At 47.2% G+C, this 14,930-nt stretch overlaps 1 protein-coding gene across 1 annotated transcript in view; it reads right to left on the reverse strand.

Annotated features, from left to right (window-relative positions):
• Positions 1-1,556: 1,556 nt before the first annotated feature.
• The window catches only part of Mmd2 (monocyte to macrophage differentiation associated 2), a 46,901-nt gene continuing 33,527 nt past the window's right edge, over positions 1,557-14,930 (reverse strand). Inside the window, exons 3-7 of the mRNA XM_021186869.2 lie at positions 13,580-13,740; positions 13,226-13,300; positions 9,311-9,412; positions 6,299-6,368; positions 1,557-3,010 (exon numbers count right to left, since the gene is read on the reverse strand). Of these exons, the coding sequence (XP_021042528.1) occupies positions 2,807-3,010; positions 6,299-6,368; positions 9,311-9,412; positions 13,226-13,300; positions 13,580-13,740 (612 nt within the window). The 3' untranslated portion in view covers positions 1,557-2,806. The remainder of the gene's footprint in view (positions 3,011-6,298; positions 6,369-9,310; positions 9,413-13,225; positions 13,301-13,579; positions 13,741-14,930) is intronic.

Genomic DNA, 14,930 nt, shown 5'->3' on the forward strand with positions numbered 1-14,930 from the left:
GTGTCTTTTATCTGGGAACTGAATAATCAAAGGTGGGGTAATTAGACTAATAATACAACTAATTAGAACACCAGGCTGGGTGTTGCTGTTGCATATTTATCTATTTACTTATTTATTTATTTATTTATTTATTTATTTATTTATGTGTGCTTGTATGTATATGTGCATTTATGTATGTATATATGTATGTATGGATGGATGGATGGATGGATGAATGGATGGATGGATGTGTAAGGCAAAGGACAGCTTGCAGAAGTCCATTCTCCTACTGTGGGCCTGGGGAATTGAACTCAGGTTGCTAGGCTTGACAGCTAGCACCTTGACCCTCTGAGCCACCCCACCAGCCCCACTGTGTACTTATTGTTCCATGCCTTTCTTCATGCAGCCTTATACAGTGCTATAATTTCAAATTTTACTTACTTCTTTATCTTTATTTGTGTAAGTGCTTTGCCTTCACATATGTCTGTGCCCCAGATCATGCCTGGCACCCGCAGAGGCCAAGAGAGGGTGTCAGATCCCCAGAAACGGGAATTAGACATGGTTACGAGCTGCCACATGGGTGCTGGGAATCAAACCCGGGTCCTCTGGAAGAGCAGGAAGTGTTTTTAACTACTGAGCCATGTCTCCAGCTCCTATACGAGATGCTATCTTGCTTAGTTTGTTTTATAGCTGGGGACACCTGCCACAGAGAGCAGGGGACTGACCTAAATCCTTGCCAGTGGGAAAGGCCAGATTTGATGCCAGATCTAGCAAGACAGCCCTGCCCTCCAGGGGCAACATATGTACCCGAGTGACAGGTACCCGAGTGACAGACAGGGCTCTGAGCTGTGGTGCTGATGAGCACCAGGAGTAAGGGGTGCAGAGGATAGATAGCCCTAGAGTCAAACAAACACTACAAAGTCCTCAGTGTGTATTTGGGCTTTGAAGGATGAATAGGAGTTGGGTAGGAGAGAGACCCCCTGTGGGGTGACTGTCTAGGGACAATTCAAGTAAATGCCCAGTCCACAGCCTCAAAGAAATGGAGCTGTTCAACTCAAGAGCTCAGCAGGGGCCATGTGGTCTCTTTGAAGAGACAAGCCAGTGGCTTAGGCTCCATCCCTGTTCCTGGGAACTTCCCTGGTCCCCATTGGCTTCCTAACAGCAGATGCTTTTCTTGGTCTGGACTGCACCATACCTGGGGCATTCTGACACAGCATTCCAGATGTCCCACTCCCCGCAGCCCTAGGGTCCCATCTCACACAGCAGCCAGCTCTCTACACTGTGGTCCTCTTCTCTGAATCCTGACCCCCAATTGGAGGAAATATAGGGGAAATCCATGGGGCAGGGTTACCCAAGATGGTTAACAGGGGCTGGAAGTCCTGTTCTATTACACACACACACACACACACACACACACACACACACACACAGAGAGAGAGAGAGAGAGAGAGAGAGAGAGAGAGAGAGAGAGAGAGAGAGAAACTCACATATGTTCATACAGACAGACACTCATGTGCACAAGCAGGCTAGACAAAAACAAAAACAATCTTAAAGCTTTAAAGCTCACTGGCTCCATCTTTCTGAGGAATGCATAAACTTGATTTAATACTGGCTTTGACATATGGGATTCCAGGTGCTGAAGCCCTGAAATATCTTGGAATGTGCTAGAACAAAGTATAAGGCACCCTGTCTTGACCCACCCTTGCCCACACCCATCTAGCTGGCAGTTGTTGAGTAAGACCTTGGATTTCCAGCAGACTCTTGCAGAGAGTCTGGAATGTCAGTTCAGGTCAGGAGTCAGGCCAGCTGCTCCAATACTCAGCCAGTGTCCAGGTGGCATCTTACGATGAGGCTAGCCCAGGAATAGAGGTGGCTGAGGACAGGCCCCTGGGAGCCATGCTCTTAGCAGACAGGTCACTTCAGAGGTCGAGGGATGAAGACATTCCACCCATTCTGATAGAGGAAGACCCTGCTCCTAGGGCCATCAGAGGGGCCTCCGAGAGCCATCTCATGACACCGAGAAAAAGCCCCTCTGGTGATCGTTTCTCCAGATTCTTTGAGATGAGAAAAAAAATGGCCAGGTAGTCGCATCTTCATTCCAGATCTCAGCTCCTCTAGAACCAAGAGCCAGCCATGGTGGAACAGAGTGTCAGGAGCTGCTTGGAATGTATGCCTTGGTCTTCCTGCACTGCCTCCAAACAGCTCGCTTCAAGAACTTCCTCAAATACGGACAGAAGGGAGTTGAAGGTAATGGTGTCCAGAGATAAGCATGCTCCTCCATACAGTGACTTCTAATAGCTATGCTGTGATCCCGTCTCCTAACACACCAGGCCAGCCAAAAGGTTCCATCATGAGCACAGAATCAATTAGTAATGTCTGCACGGGACACTATGTTGAATTCTACTGCTACATGCATGTTGCAATTGGTTGGTGATGCCTACCATGGTCAGGGATATTCCCCATCAGTCATCTATAATGCTAAGTCACTTTCTCTTGAAGCAGAAAGGGAGGCCCTCAGAACCTTAAAAATTACCTTCTGGATGATCTTTCCCTATTTGGCCCTTTTCTGAAGATGTTAATATTGGTTATAGTAAAAAAAAAAAGTTATCTAAAGTAGAAACACAGTACTGAATTAATTTCTCCTCCATAGAAAGGGCTAATTATTTTTTTCCTTGCTGGGGATTCAAAAGGTGGTCTGGTTGTCACCGAAAGGGCCCTTAGACCCATGAAGAATTCCATCCAGGAAAAGACAGGCAGATCTTGGCACAGTTCACTTCCCATGTTGCTTTGATCCCAAAATCCAAATGACCCATGGAGTCTGGGCCACTCATTTGGACACCTTGGTTTGCAGTGTGCTGGGCAGGTAGAGGTACCTCCAGATGGCATAGTAGTGGGTACCAGCACCAAATGCCACAAAGAGGTGCCAGATGGCATGGGCGAAGGGAATTCTCCCATCACTCTTAAAGAACACCATGCCCAGGCAGTAGAAGGCCCCTCCTGTCATCAGCTCCCAGATGCCGTCAGTGTTGGGCTGTTGAAGAAAAGGATCGGAGACAAGTCAGGGAAGAGCAGTCATTCCCCGCCACCCAGACAAAAGGACATACACGTGGAGGGCAAGTGCAGATCCCCTAGGAAGTCTCGATGCGGTGCTACCAAATATTCCCACCTCAGTTTCCCAAATCTGCAATTGCTTGATGATGGCAAACTGGACCCTCAGAGGCCCAGCACTTGGGAGAAGGCAAATGCAGCAGGATTAGAAATCCAAGGTTGCCGGGCGGTGGTGGCGCACGCCTTTAATCCCAGCACTTGGGAGGCAGAGGCAGGTGGATTTCTGAGTTTGAGGCCAGCCTGGTCCACAGAGTGAGTTCCAGGACAGCCAGGGCTACACAGAGAAACAACAACAACAAAAAAAGTCCAAGGTCAGCCTGGCTACACAAGGCTCTGCCTCAACAAACAGACTGACCTTCAAATCTCAAAAGCTACTTTTATAATAGGGTCTTATAGGAAGTTCATGGGGGAACTTAAGCTAAATATTGAGACCCTACAAAAAGAAGGAGGAGGAGAAGGAGGGGGAGGAGGGATAGAAGGAAGAAGAGGAAGAGGAGGAAGAGGAGGAGGAGGGCTGGGGATACAGCCAAATAGTAGAGCACTTGCCTAGATTGTGCAATGCCCTGGGTTCAGTGCCCATTGCTGCACTCATATGCACACACATGCACGTACACACACAGGCACATGTGCACACACACATACAGAGTCAGTGTGCCCATACCACGGAATGTTATTCGGCCTTAAAAAGGATGGCTGTTTGGACACAAGCAATGGTGTGGATGGAGGAGCTTCAAGGACACAGTGCTAAGTGAAGTAAGTTAGGCATAAGAGGACAGCTACCATTAAATGTGACTGTCCCAAAGTAGCCAAGTCCACAGAGACAGAAAGTGGGAGGCTTGGACGAAGGGATGTTTCCCAGAACCATCCTCCAAGCCAACCTGCTGCCATCCTCAGGTGTTTTGGCTGGGCCTGCTCTGCAAAGATCACAACAACTGGACTTGTTGAATGCTGCCATTCGCTCTTGGAAAGAGGGGTCGGGGAGAGACGTGGGACCCTCACCTGAGCATCCAGCCATCCCTCCCAACCAGTGATATGCAATTCTGCCCTAATCGCCCAGAGCCTTGGAGTCTCTGAGAAGGGCTAGAGGATATAGGCACAGAATATGGAGGGAGACTCCACTTACATGGACACGGGAGTCATGCATATTGGGTGCAGACATTTAGTGTGGCTGCTTTAAAGTCACCTACATGTCTGCCCATAAGCCATCGCCTACCGCCCTGCAAGTAAGCCTAGCCTGGAGAAGGGATAGATGTTTAACATCTTCCCAGGGAAAGGAATTTCAGCAATGGAGGAGAAAAGGAATTTGGGGTGTGTGTGTGTGTGTGTGCTGTGTGTGGGTGCCCGAGGAAGCCAGCAGAGGGCGCTAGACACCCTGGAGCTGGAGTTCTGGGTATCTGGACTGCCTCATGTGGGTGCTGGGAGCCACCCACATCCTACTGACACAGAGGATCTGATCTTTAGGTCGGTCAGGCTCTAGCATCCTGTCTTTCTATGACTCAAACAGCCACGACAAAGTCTCTTGGAGACTGGGCAAGTGGCACCTGCCTGCAACCACAGCACTGAGCAGGAGGAGCTCAGGGGTAGCCTGGGCTACAGAGCAGGGCCAAGCTGTACTCAATATAAACCAAACAGAGAAGAAAGCTGGACATGCGAATGCTATTCAGCCTTCAAGAAGGAAGACTAGTCCACATAAGGAATTTGATGGTGGCCTGGGCTACATGTGGCTCTCAGATATACCAGAAGCATCTACAGATGGTTGTGAGCCACCATGTGGTTGCTGGGAATTGAACCCAGGACCTCTGGAAGAGCAATTGAGCAGTCAGTGCTTTTTTTTTTTTTTTTTTTTTTTTAAGATTTATTTATTTATTATATGTAAATCCACTGTAGCTGTCTTCAGACACTCCAGAAGAGGGCGCCAGATCTCATTACAGATGGTTGTGAGCCACCATGTGATTGCTGGGATTTGAACTCAGGACCTTCAGAAGAGCAGTCGGGTGCTCTTACCTGCTGAGCCATCTCACCAGCCCCCAGTCAGTGCTCTTAACCACTGAGCCATCTCTCCATTCCGAGATTATCTTGATTATTATCATTGATGTATGAAGACTCGTCCTAAAAACAACCAGCTCCATTCTCTGGATTGAGTCCTGAACTGTATAACAGTAGTGATGATTAGCTGAGTTCTAAGTATGCATTCATTTCTCTCTGCTATGGATGTGACTAGCTGCTGCTAATTCCTGCCTTGGCCTCCCCTCAATGATGGACTATAACCCTTTCCTAAACTGCTTTATAAAAATGATTTTATTCTTAGTTGTGTGCATGTATATGGGAGGGGATGTATGTGCACCACTTGTGAGCAATGTCCATGGAGGCCAGAAGGGGGCACCAGATCACCTGGATTTGGAGTTAAAGGCCTTTGCAAACCACCTGATGTGGGTGCTAGGAAACAAACACAGGTCCTCTGTAAGAGCCGCAACTGTTTTTAACCACTGAGCTCCGAGCTATCTTTTCAGTTCAGCCCTCTAAAGGCACTTTTTGTCACAGCAACAAAAATGAAACTAGGGTTGGTGAGATGGCTCAGTGAGTAAGAGCACCGACTGCTCTTCCAAAGGACCAGAGTTCAAATCCCAGCAACCACATGGTGGCTCACAACCATCCGTCACAAGATCTGATGCCCTCTTCTGGGGTGTCTGAAGATAGCTACAGTGTTCTTACATATAATAAATAAATAAATCTTTTTTAAAAAAATGAAACTAAAACATTTTAGGTGGCATTGTGAATTGCTCCAAGGCACTGATGCTTCTACACACACACACACACACACACACACACACACACACACACACATACATGTATTGCCCAGTCCTCAAGAGTACTGTAGCTGAATACTAGCCACATAGTAGTCATGACATCCAGTGCTTCCTAGCAGGAATGCCATGACATGCACCATGATCAGTGCCTTGCTTGAACTGTCTGGTCGCCTTTATAGACTATGGAGGCCTAAGCTTAGAGTTGGGCACAAGGGATGCTCCATTTCCCTGGTGAGATCTCCATGTTTTCTGCCCCTTTAGGCGAGCACACAGACCCACTGGGCTACTGTTTCCTCTGCTGCCACAGGAAAGGGCTTTATTGATAGTCTCAAGAGACAGGTCTTGCTAATGCACGTGTTCCCTCCATCAGACTGGAGTCCTCATGATGGGCAAGTGAGACTTACCATGGAGAGGATGACTAGGGCAGGGAAGAAACCCATCACCACATAGCAAAGCAGCTCCACAAGCTTGTACCTGGAAAGACAAGTCATGTGACCTTAGGATAAGCTTCCAAGGAGGGTAAGAGCACACGACTTTCTGATGCTGATAACCAGCACAGCAAGAAGAGGGGATCTTCTCAGTGTGACTGACACTCCTTGGCACAGATTCTACTCAGCAACATCAATAGACAATGGGGGTTCTGTGCCACCAATGTGTGGCCTATGCAGACATTACTAATCAATCCCAACACCATCTCCCACAGCAATTGTGCTGAACTACTAGATCAACTGAGTCCTATGCCACTCTGGATTGTTTGTCTTCTGGAATCCCTAGGACTCTGTGGATGCAGGACTTTGTTATTTTCTGATGATTCTCCAGATTTTCTTTCCTATCCCATTTAATGACTCTTATTCTAGTTCCATGGTAGTAAAAGGTTTCAGAGTATATAACTTCTTAATGCCTTTCCCCATTATCAGATAATACTGTGTAGGGAAGACAGGTGATGTGTGAACTAGGTCAGTAGGTCAAGTTACCTATGATGTCATTTAAAAAAATCTGGACAGTGTGCTGGATAGATGACTCAACAGTTAAGAGCACTTTTAATTGGGTTCCCAGCACCCACCGTGGGCAGCTCACAACTATCTACAACTCCAGCTCTAGGGGATCTAACAGCCTCTTCTAGCCTCCTTGGGCACCTACACACACATGTGCATATACTTTCATACAGATTCACATAGATGAAATCAAAGACTTTCATGTGTGTGTCTATGTGTGTGTGGATGCACATCTGTGTGAGGTGTGTGCACATGTGAGTATGGAAGCCAGAGAATAGCCTCTTGTGTCATTCCTCAGGGCTGTCCACCTTGAGAAAGGCTCTCTCATTGACCTGGACCTTGCCAAGTCGGGTAAGCCAGGTGACATGCAATGCAAGCCCTGGGGATCCTGTCTCTACCTTCTCAGCAGAAGGATGATGGTTATACCACTGTGCCCAGCTTTTAAAGTGTGTTCTGGGGAGCAAAGTTAGGTTTGTGCTTGAACAACTGGTACTTCACCACCAGAGCCATCTTCCCACCACCCTCTTATGATAGCTCTTTTGGAAGACTTAGGGCCCAGGGAGATGGATTCATTGGCAAAGGGCTTTCTGGACAAGCACAAGGACCTGAGTTCAGATCCCTGCAGTCACATAAAAGCCAGGCCACTGGGCTGGTGAGATGGCTCAGCAGGTAAGAGCACCCGACTGCTCTTCCAAAGGTGCAGAGTTCAAATCCCAGCAATCACATGGTGGCTCACAACCATCTGTAACAAGATCTGACGCCCTCTTCTGGAGTNGTCCTGACTTCCTTGGTGATGAACAGCAGTGTGTAAGTGTAAGCTGAATAAACCCTTTCTTCCCCAACTGCTTCTTGGTCATGATGTTTGTGCAGGAATAGAAACCCTGATTAAGACAAGTACTTTGAGAACATCCGTAGGTTTTGTTGTAAGTGTGTGTATGTACCCAGACATCATGGTGCATGTGTGGAGGTCAGAGGACACCTTCTGGAGGGGTTAGTTCCCTTCTTCAGGATGTGGCTTCTGGAGAGGGAATTCAGGTTTGTCTACAGAATTGCTTATTCTTTAACCTTATTCTTTAACCCTTATTCTTTAGCCTGCTAAATCATCTTTGTTGGTTGGTTGGTTGGTTAGCTGGTTGGTTAGTTTGTTGGTTAGTGGCTGGTTAGTTGGTTGGTTGGTTGGTTGGTTGAGACAGAGTTCCTCTACCTAGCCCTGGCTGACCTGGAACTCACTTTGTAGTCCAAGCTACCTTCAAACTCACAGAGATTCATCCACTTCTGCCTCCCAAATGCTGGGATTAAAGATATGAACCCCTGCGTCAGGCTGAGTCATCTTAAAGGCCCTATTCATAGGTATTTTGTTTGTTTGTTTTCTGTTTTTGATTTTCGAGACAGGGTTTCTCTGTATAGCCCTGGCTGTGCTGGAACTCACTCTGTAGACCAGGCTGACCTCAAACTCAGAGATCTGCCTGCCTCTGCCTCTGCCTCTGCCTCCCAAGTGCTGGGATTAAAGGCGTGCGCCACCACTGCCCAGCTCATACGCATTTTATTTTATTTTTTTTTAAAAAGATTTATTATTATATCTAAGTACACTATAGCTGTTTTCAGACACACCAGAAGAGGGCGTCAGATCTCATTTTGGATGGTTGTGAGCCACCATGTGGTTGCTGAGATTTGAACTCATGACTTTTGGAAGAGCAGTCAGTGCTCTTAACCACTGAGCCCCTCATAGGCATTTTAAAGTAGTATTACCAGCCCCTCATAGGCATTTTAAAGTAGTATTACCAGCACTAGAGAAACAGAGGCTGGGATCTCTGAGTTCGAGACCAGCCTGGTCTACACAGCAAGTTCCAGGATGGCCAGGGACATGCAGAGAAACCTTATCTTGAAAAAAACAAAAAAAGAAAAATTAAAAGTATAGACTGTTTAAACCAACATGCTGAAAACCATAGAGGCTACTATATTATTACGTTGGAGCTGGGAGATCAATCAAGAGTAGTAAGCTTGAGTTTGGAGAGATGGCTCAGTGGTTATGTTATATGTTGGGCCAGCTACAGTGTCACACACCTTTGGTCTCAACACTGGGGAGATAGAGCTAGGTGGAACCAGGCCACCCTGGATTACAGAGTAGACCCTTCAGAGAGAGGGCAAGGAGAGAGAGGGGGAAGGAGGAAGAAAGGGAGAGGGAGAGAGAGAGAGAGAGAGAGAGAGAGAGAGAGAGAGAGATCTGTGATCTGTCCCTCTTGGCCATGGGACCTGGTGTATAGCCACACCCACGGGCCTCCTCAAGGGTAGGACACAAGCAAGGCTGGGTCTTCACATTTCTGGGGTCATCCTTGGGTTCACCTACTTGAGGGTGCTGAGTAGGTAGTACTGAAAAACTAAGGGACACCTTGCCAATCTGAGGCTCCCCAGCTCACTTACCGTTCATGGAAGAAAAAGACATAGACGGTACCGACGGAGGCCATGATCCAGACCAGCCAGCGCATGTGGGAGGCCCAGGGGCCCAGCTCCCGAAGGTTCAGCCTGGGAGAGAAGAAAGCCAAGGGCAGAGCCTGAGGGAACCGCTATGGTCCAGCACTACACGGCCAGACTGTCCCAGGAAGCTGACATCGGAGCAGCCCAGTCCCCAGTGGCTGCCTAGGAGGAACGAGGACTTTCACAATGGCGGGGTAGAACGCGACACAACCTGCATTGGCAAAGTTGTGATGGTGGCACATGCCTGTCATCTCAGCACTCGGGAGGCTGAGGCAGGAGAATCACCAGTTTCAGGCCAGTATGAGCTACATACAGGAGACAAGACCCAGACAGAAACGAACCTCACAGCTGGGAAGATAGTCAGTAAAGTGCCAGACACTGAAGCATGAAGACACGAGTTCAAATCCCCAGAAACCCCCCAAATCCCCAATGACAGGGATGCAGACGCAGGAGGATCCCTCACTCAGCAACCAGTCTAGCTGAATAGTGATAGATTCAGTAAGAGACACTGTCTCAAAAATAAGGTGGAGACCAAACAAGGGAGACGCCAGACCTTCATGTGACCTTTGTCCTTCACATGAGTGTATGCATACATATGTACCAGAACATGTATATACATATACACCGCATACCGAAATAAACATGGGCCCTTTCATACTTTACGTTACTTCTATTGGTTCTGTTTAACTAATATATAGCACCATGCTCAAGTCTTATAATTTTATACAGTACTGTACTGGCTGGTTTGTGTCAACTTGACACAGCTGGAGTCATCACAGAGAAAGGAGCTTCAGTTGGGGAAATGCCTCCATGAGATCCAGCTGTAAGGCATTTTCTCAATTAGTGATCAAGGGGGGAGGGCCCCTTGNGTATATGTTTATGCTATATACATTTGTATATACATAGTACATAGTATGTTGGAAAGCGAACAAGGCTAAATATTATGGGATGGGGGAGAATGGAGTGCTATAAGAAACCTGAGCTATGAATGAGGATATATATTGAATGAGGATATATATATATATATATATATATATATATATATATATATATGAATGAATGATAGTTTGTCTGGTTCTAACTTGGCCATGGATATTCTGTTTGGGGTGATGGATACATGCATAAAAATACATATGATAACAAATGTGCCACTCCACAGCATCCATTCCAAATGGCTCCTCTAGCTTAGAGAAGCCCATTGAGATATGTAGACTTGTGTATGGTTAATTTCGGCATGTGCTTTTCTTTAAGCAAGATTTTACAATAAGGTTTATAAATTTTGAAACAACAACAACAACAAAAAATGAATCTTCAAAGGGAGGAAGAAGTATAACATGGCCTGAGCAATAGCTCAGCAGTTAAGAGCACTAGTGGCTCTTCCAGAGGACATGAGTTCAGTTCCTAGCAACCACATGGTGGCTCACAGCTGCCTGTGACTCCAGTTGCAGAAGGTCTGACATCCTCACACAGACAGACATACATGGAGGCAAAACACCAATGCTCATAAAATAAAAATAATTAAATTTAAATAAAAAAGAATAGCAATGTGGTGGTTAGAGTTGTCAACTAGAATCACCCAGAAGGGCCCAGGATGGCTGCGAGGGGCAATCTTACTTATGTGCACAGATGGAGGGAGACTCATCCAGGATGGGTAGCACCGCTTTTCTTCAAGTTCCTGCTGTTCTCCTGAACCAAGAGCTGAAATAAACACTTTCTCCCTTAAGTTGCTTTTGTCAGTGAATCGATCACAGCCCAGGGTGAAGGGCAAGACAGCATGATTATATTCTTTGCACATGAGATGAATTACATGTAAATGTGGAGACAGAGCTGAGCCCCTTCTCATGCAGGGCGGCTTAGAAAAAGACAATAAGGTGATGATGAAGAGCCTTTAACTCTTTGCTGGAATGAATTCCTTGGATGAGGAAAGAATTTAAATTATGCATCTGTGTGTGTGTGTGTGTGTGTGTGTGTTGCACGTGAGTGCAGGTGCAAGTGGAGGCCAGAAGAGGGTGCCATATTCCTTAGACCTGGAGGTACAGGTGTTTGTAAGCTGTCCTGTTGGGTGCTGGGAACTGAACTTGGGTCCTCTGCAAGAGCAAGTGCTCTCAACTACTGAAAGAAAAGAGGGAGATGAAGAAGGAGAAGGAGGATGAGGGTGATGATGATAACGAGGAGGAATCTGACACTGAGTAGGAAGCTCTCTGCTCACTATGTAACTGTCATCACAAAGGCATTGAGTAGCTGAGCGTGGCACACCTGTAGTTCCAGCCATTCAGGAAGACTGAAGTGAGAGGATCTGCTCATCAAAATGCATAAGCAGCCAAGACTACACAGCAAGACCCCACCTCAGAAAGTGGGAGGGAGAATGTTTACCTAGCATTTGTGAAAGAAGCCTGAGTTATACCCACATCACAGTAGTGGAAAAAAGTAGCTCTCTGCTTTCTTTCTTCTTTATAGAGTGTTTGTTGTTGTTGTTTTAAGATTTATTTATTTCTGAGTTTGAGGCCAGCCTGGTCTACAAAGTGAGTATCGGGACAGCCAGGGCTATACAGAGAAACCCTGTCTCAAAAAACCAAAAAAAAAAAAAAAGATTTATTTATTTCTTGTATGTGAGTACACTGTCGCTGCCTTCAGACACACCAGCAAAGGGCATCGGATCCCATTACAGATGACTGTGAGCCACCATGTGGTAGCTAGGAATTGAACTCAGAACCTCTGAAAGAGCAGTCAGTGCTCTTAACCACTGAGCCATCTCTCCGGTCCCACTCTCTGCTTTCTGTGTGGAAGAATCATGATCATTCGAATTCTTGACCCTGCCTCAGCAAACAAGGATAAGAAGGGTAGAGGATGATATTGGACATCACACATAAAATATGTATACACACATGCCCATCACACACATACACACAAGCACAAGTGCACACACACACAGGCACACACACACAGGCACACACACACACACACACACACACACACACAGATACTTTGGGTTTTATTTTGTTTTTGAGAGAGAAGCCCACTGTATAGCCAGGGCTGGCTTCAGACTCTCCATCTCCCTGCCTCATCCTCCTAAAGTCTGGGGTTGCAAGCACATCCCACACACTTGTCTAAATACACACTTGATAATGCACAATATATGTATGTCTTCCCCCTTTCATAGAGGGAAAGTGGAGCTCAGTGATAGAGAACTGGTTTGATTCCCTGAACCACGGGGGGGAGGGGGAGGATAAAAACATATTAAAGATGAATACATTTTTTGAAAAGGAGTTTCACTATGTAGCCCCACTGACCACACCCTGTTAGAGACCTGCCTGCCTCTGCCTTCTAAGTGCTGGGATTAAAGGCGTGTGCCACCACACCCAGAAATAAGTAAAGCTTCTAAAACGTAAATATAAGCCAGGCACCGCCTTACACACTTGCAATCTCGACGCTTGGAAAGTAGAGGCAGGAGGACCAAAAGTTCAAGGCCAGCCGCCGCTACATAAGTAATTCAAGGCTGAGATGAGACTCAGTCACGCATACATGAAAAAATAATAAATCACATGCATATCTGCAAGTATGTGCAAGTGTGTCTATACATCTATAAAGCCACTGGCATCCACTTGTATCTGTGAATACATGTTAATATATGCTAATATATGTACAAGCATTTGCATATACACAGACATTCACACTTGCTCTTTTTTTTTTTTTTTTGCCTACAACAGCTCTTGAAGGATACACTAGGTAATTCTTGGCATAAGAGTAAGGATGAGCATGTCTTCTTATCTACTCCCCTGTCTGTGTGGTCACCGATCACTCACCCAAATTCAAGCAGGAGAAAGGAAGGCAGCCAGTGGGGGTGGGGGCGCAGGCACTCACCAAGGAGCATAGGAGGCAGCGATGAAGAAGTAAATCACCATCCTGTCGATCATGTGCAGGCAGTGCTCTACCATCCTAAGGCAGGGAGAGAAGGGGGCAGGCAGGTCACAGCCTCTGCGTGCCCGCCCCCACGGAAGCCAGCAGCACCCCAGCACTGCCTAGGGAGGAGAGGCTGAGAGATGGGGACCCCCCCTCCAGCCTCTGTCTCTCCACCCGAGCAACGGTTTTCCAGGCCGCCTGCCATTCTGGGGGCTTTTGGAGATGCCTCGGGACCCCCATTTAGATGAACGCTAACACACCTCTGACTGTGTGTGTCTAGAGTGTGTGTCCATGAGTGGACTGGGCCAGGCGTACCTGAGGTGGCTCTTCTTCCATGAGACTGTGTGGAAAATGGTGGACACGACGAAGAGGCCACAGAGGCCAAGGCCGTAGATCCAGGCGGATATGGTCTCCCAGTCATCGTCGGACAGGAAGTAGAGGTTGGAGCTACCGAGGATGCTTGGAATGATCCAGAACTATAGGGAGAGGAGACAGATCACGGCCAGCCTTTAAAAAATAGATATCGTTTATAAAGATTGGTTTTCTTTTTAATTTTGTGTGTATGTGTGGGGTGGGGGAGGGGCTTGCGCATGAACGCAGGAGGCAGCAGAGGCCAGAAGAGGCCATTGGACCCCTAGAAGCTGGGCTCTCAGATGGTTTTAAGACATCAGACAAAGGTGCTGGGAAGCACACTCAGGTCCTCTGCAAGAGCAATGTGTGTTCTTAACTGCTGAAGCTCAAGGACCCTCTTTCGTGCGTGATGCAGAGGGTGTGTGATACGGAGCAGAGCAGCCTCGTGACGTGACTCTATGGCACTGGGTTATGCTTATGCATGTGGAAGCTTCAGCCATTTCCACTCTGCTTGTTTTAAATATTTTTGTTCAGTGTACGAGTGTGTGCATTTGTGTGCATGTTTGTGTGCATGTGTGTGTGTGCATGTGTGTGTGCGCGTGTGTGTGTATGTGTGTGTGTGTGCGTCCATGTGTGCATGTGTGTGTGCGCGTGTGTGTGTATGTGTGTGTGCGTCCATGTGTGTGTGTGTTTGTGTGCGTGTGTGTGTGCGCGTGTGTGTGCGCGTGTGTGTGTGCATGTGTGTGTGTGTGCGTGTGTGTGCATGTGTGCGTGTGTGCGTGTGTGTGTGTGTGTGTGTGTGTGTACATTTTAGTCAGAGTGCACTATCAGAGATTGAAGTCAGTTCTCTCTTTGCACCATGTAGGTCTTGGGGATTGAACTCAGGTCCTCATGTTTGTGTAGAAAGCCTTTTACCCACTGAGCCATGTCCACTGCACAGCCTCAGACTTTTGAACAGTGCCAGGGGGGTGGGCACAGAGCCCCAGGATCTCTGCACTCCCTCCCTTTCTCTTGATCAGCAGTTATCAACCTGTGTGGGTCCAGACCATCAGAAAACACATTTTTTTCTCATGTTCTTAGGATCCTCCAACCATAAATTTATTTTTGTTGCTACTTTATAACAGTTTTGCAACTGAGCAGTGTCTTAGTTCCTAAGACTATCAGAAAGAGAGAGAGAGAGAGAGAGAGAGAGAGAGAGAGAGAGAGAGAGAGAGAGAAACCGGCCGGGCATGGTGGCACACGCCTTTAATCCCAGCACTCGGGAGGCAGAGGCAGGCGGATTTCTGAGTTCGAGGCCAGCCTGGTCCACAAAGTG

Source organism: Mus pahari, chromosome 23 (genome assembly GCF_900095145.1).
Source record: "Mus pahari chromosome 23, PAHARI_EIJ_v1.1, whole genome shotgun sequence".
Classification (NCBI taxonomy): Eukaryota; Metazoa; Chordata; class Mammalia; order Rodentia; family Muridae; genus Mus; species Mus pahari.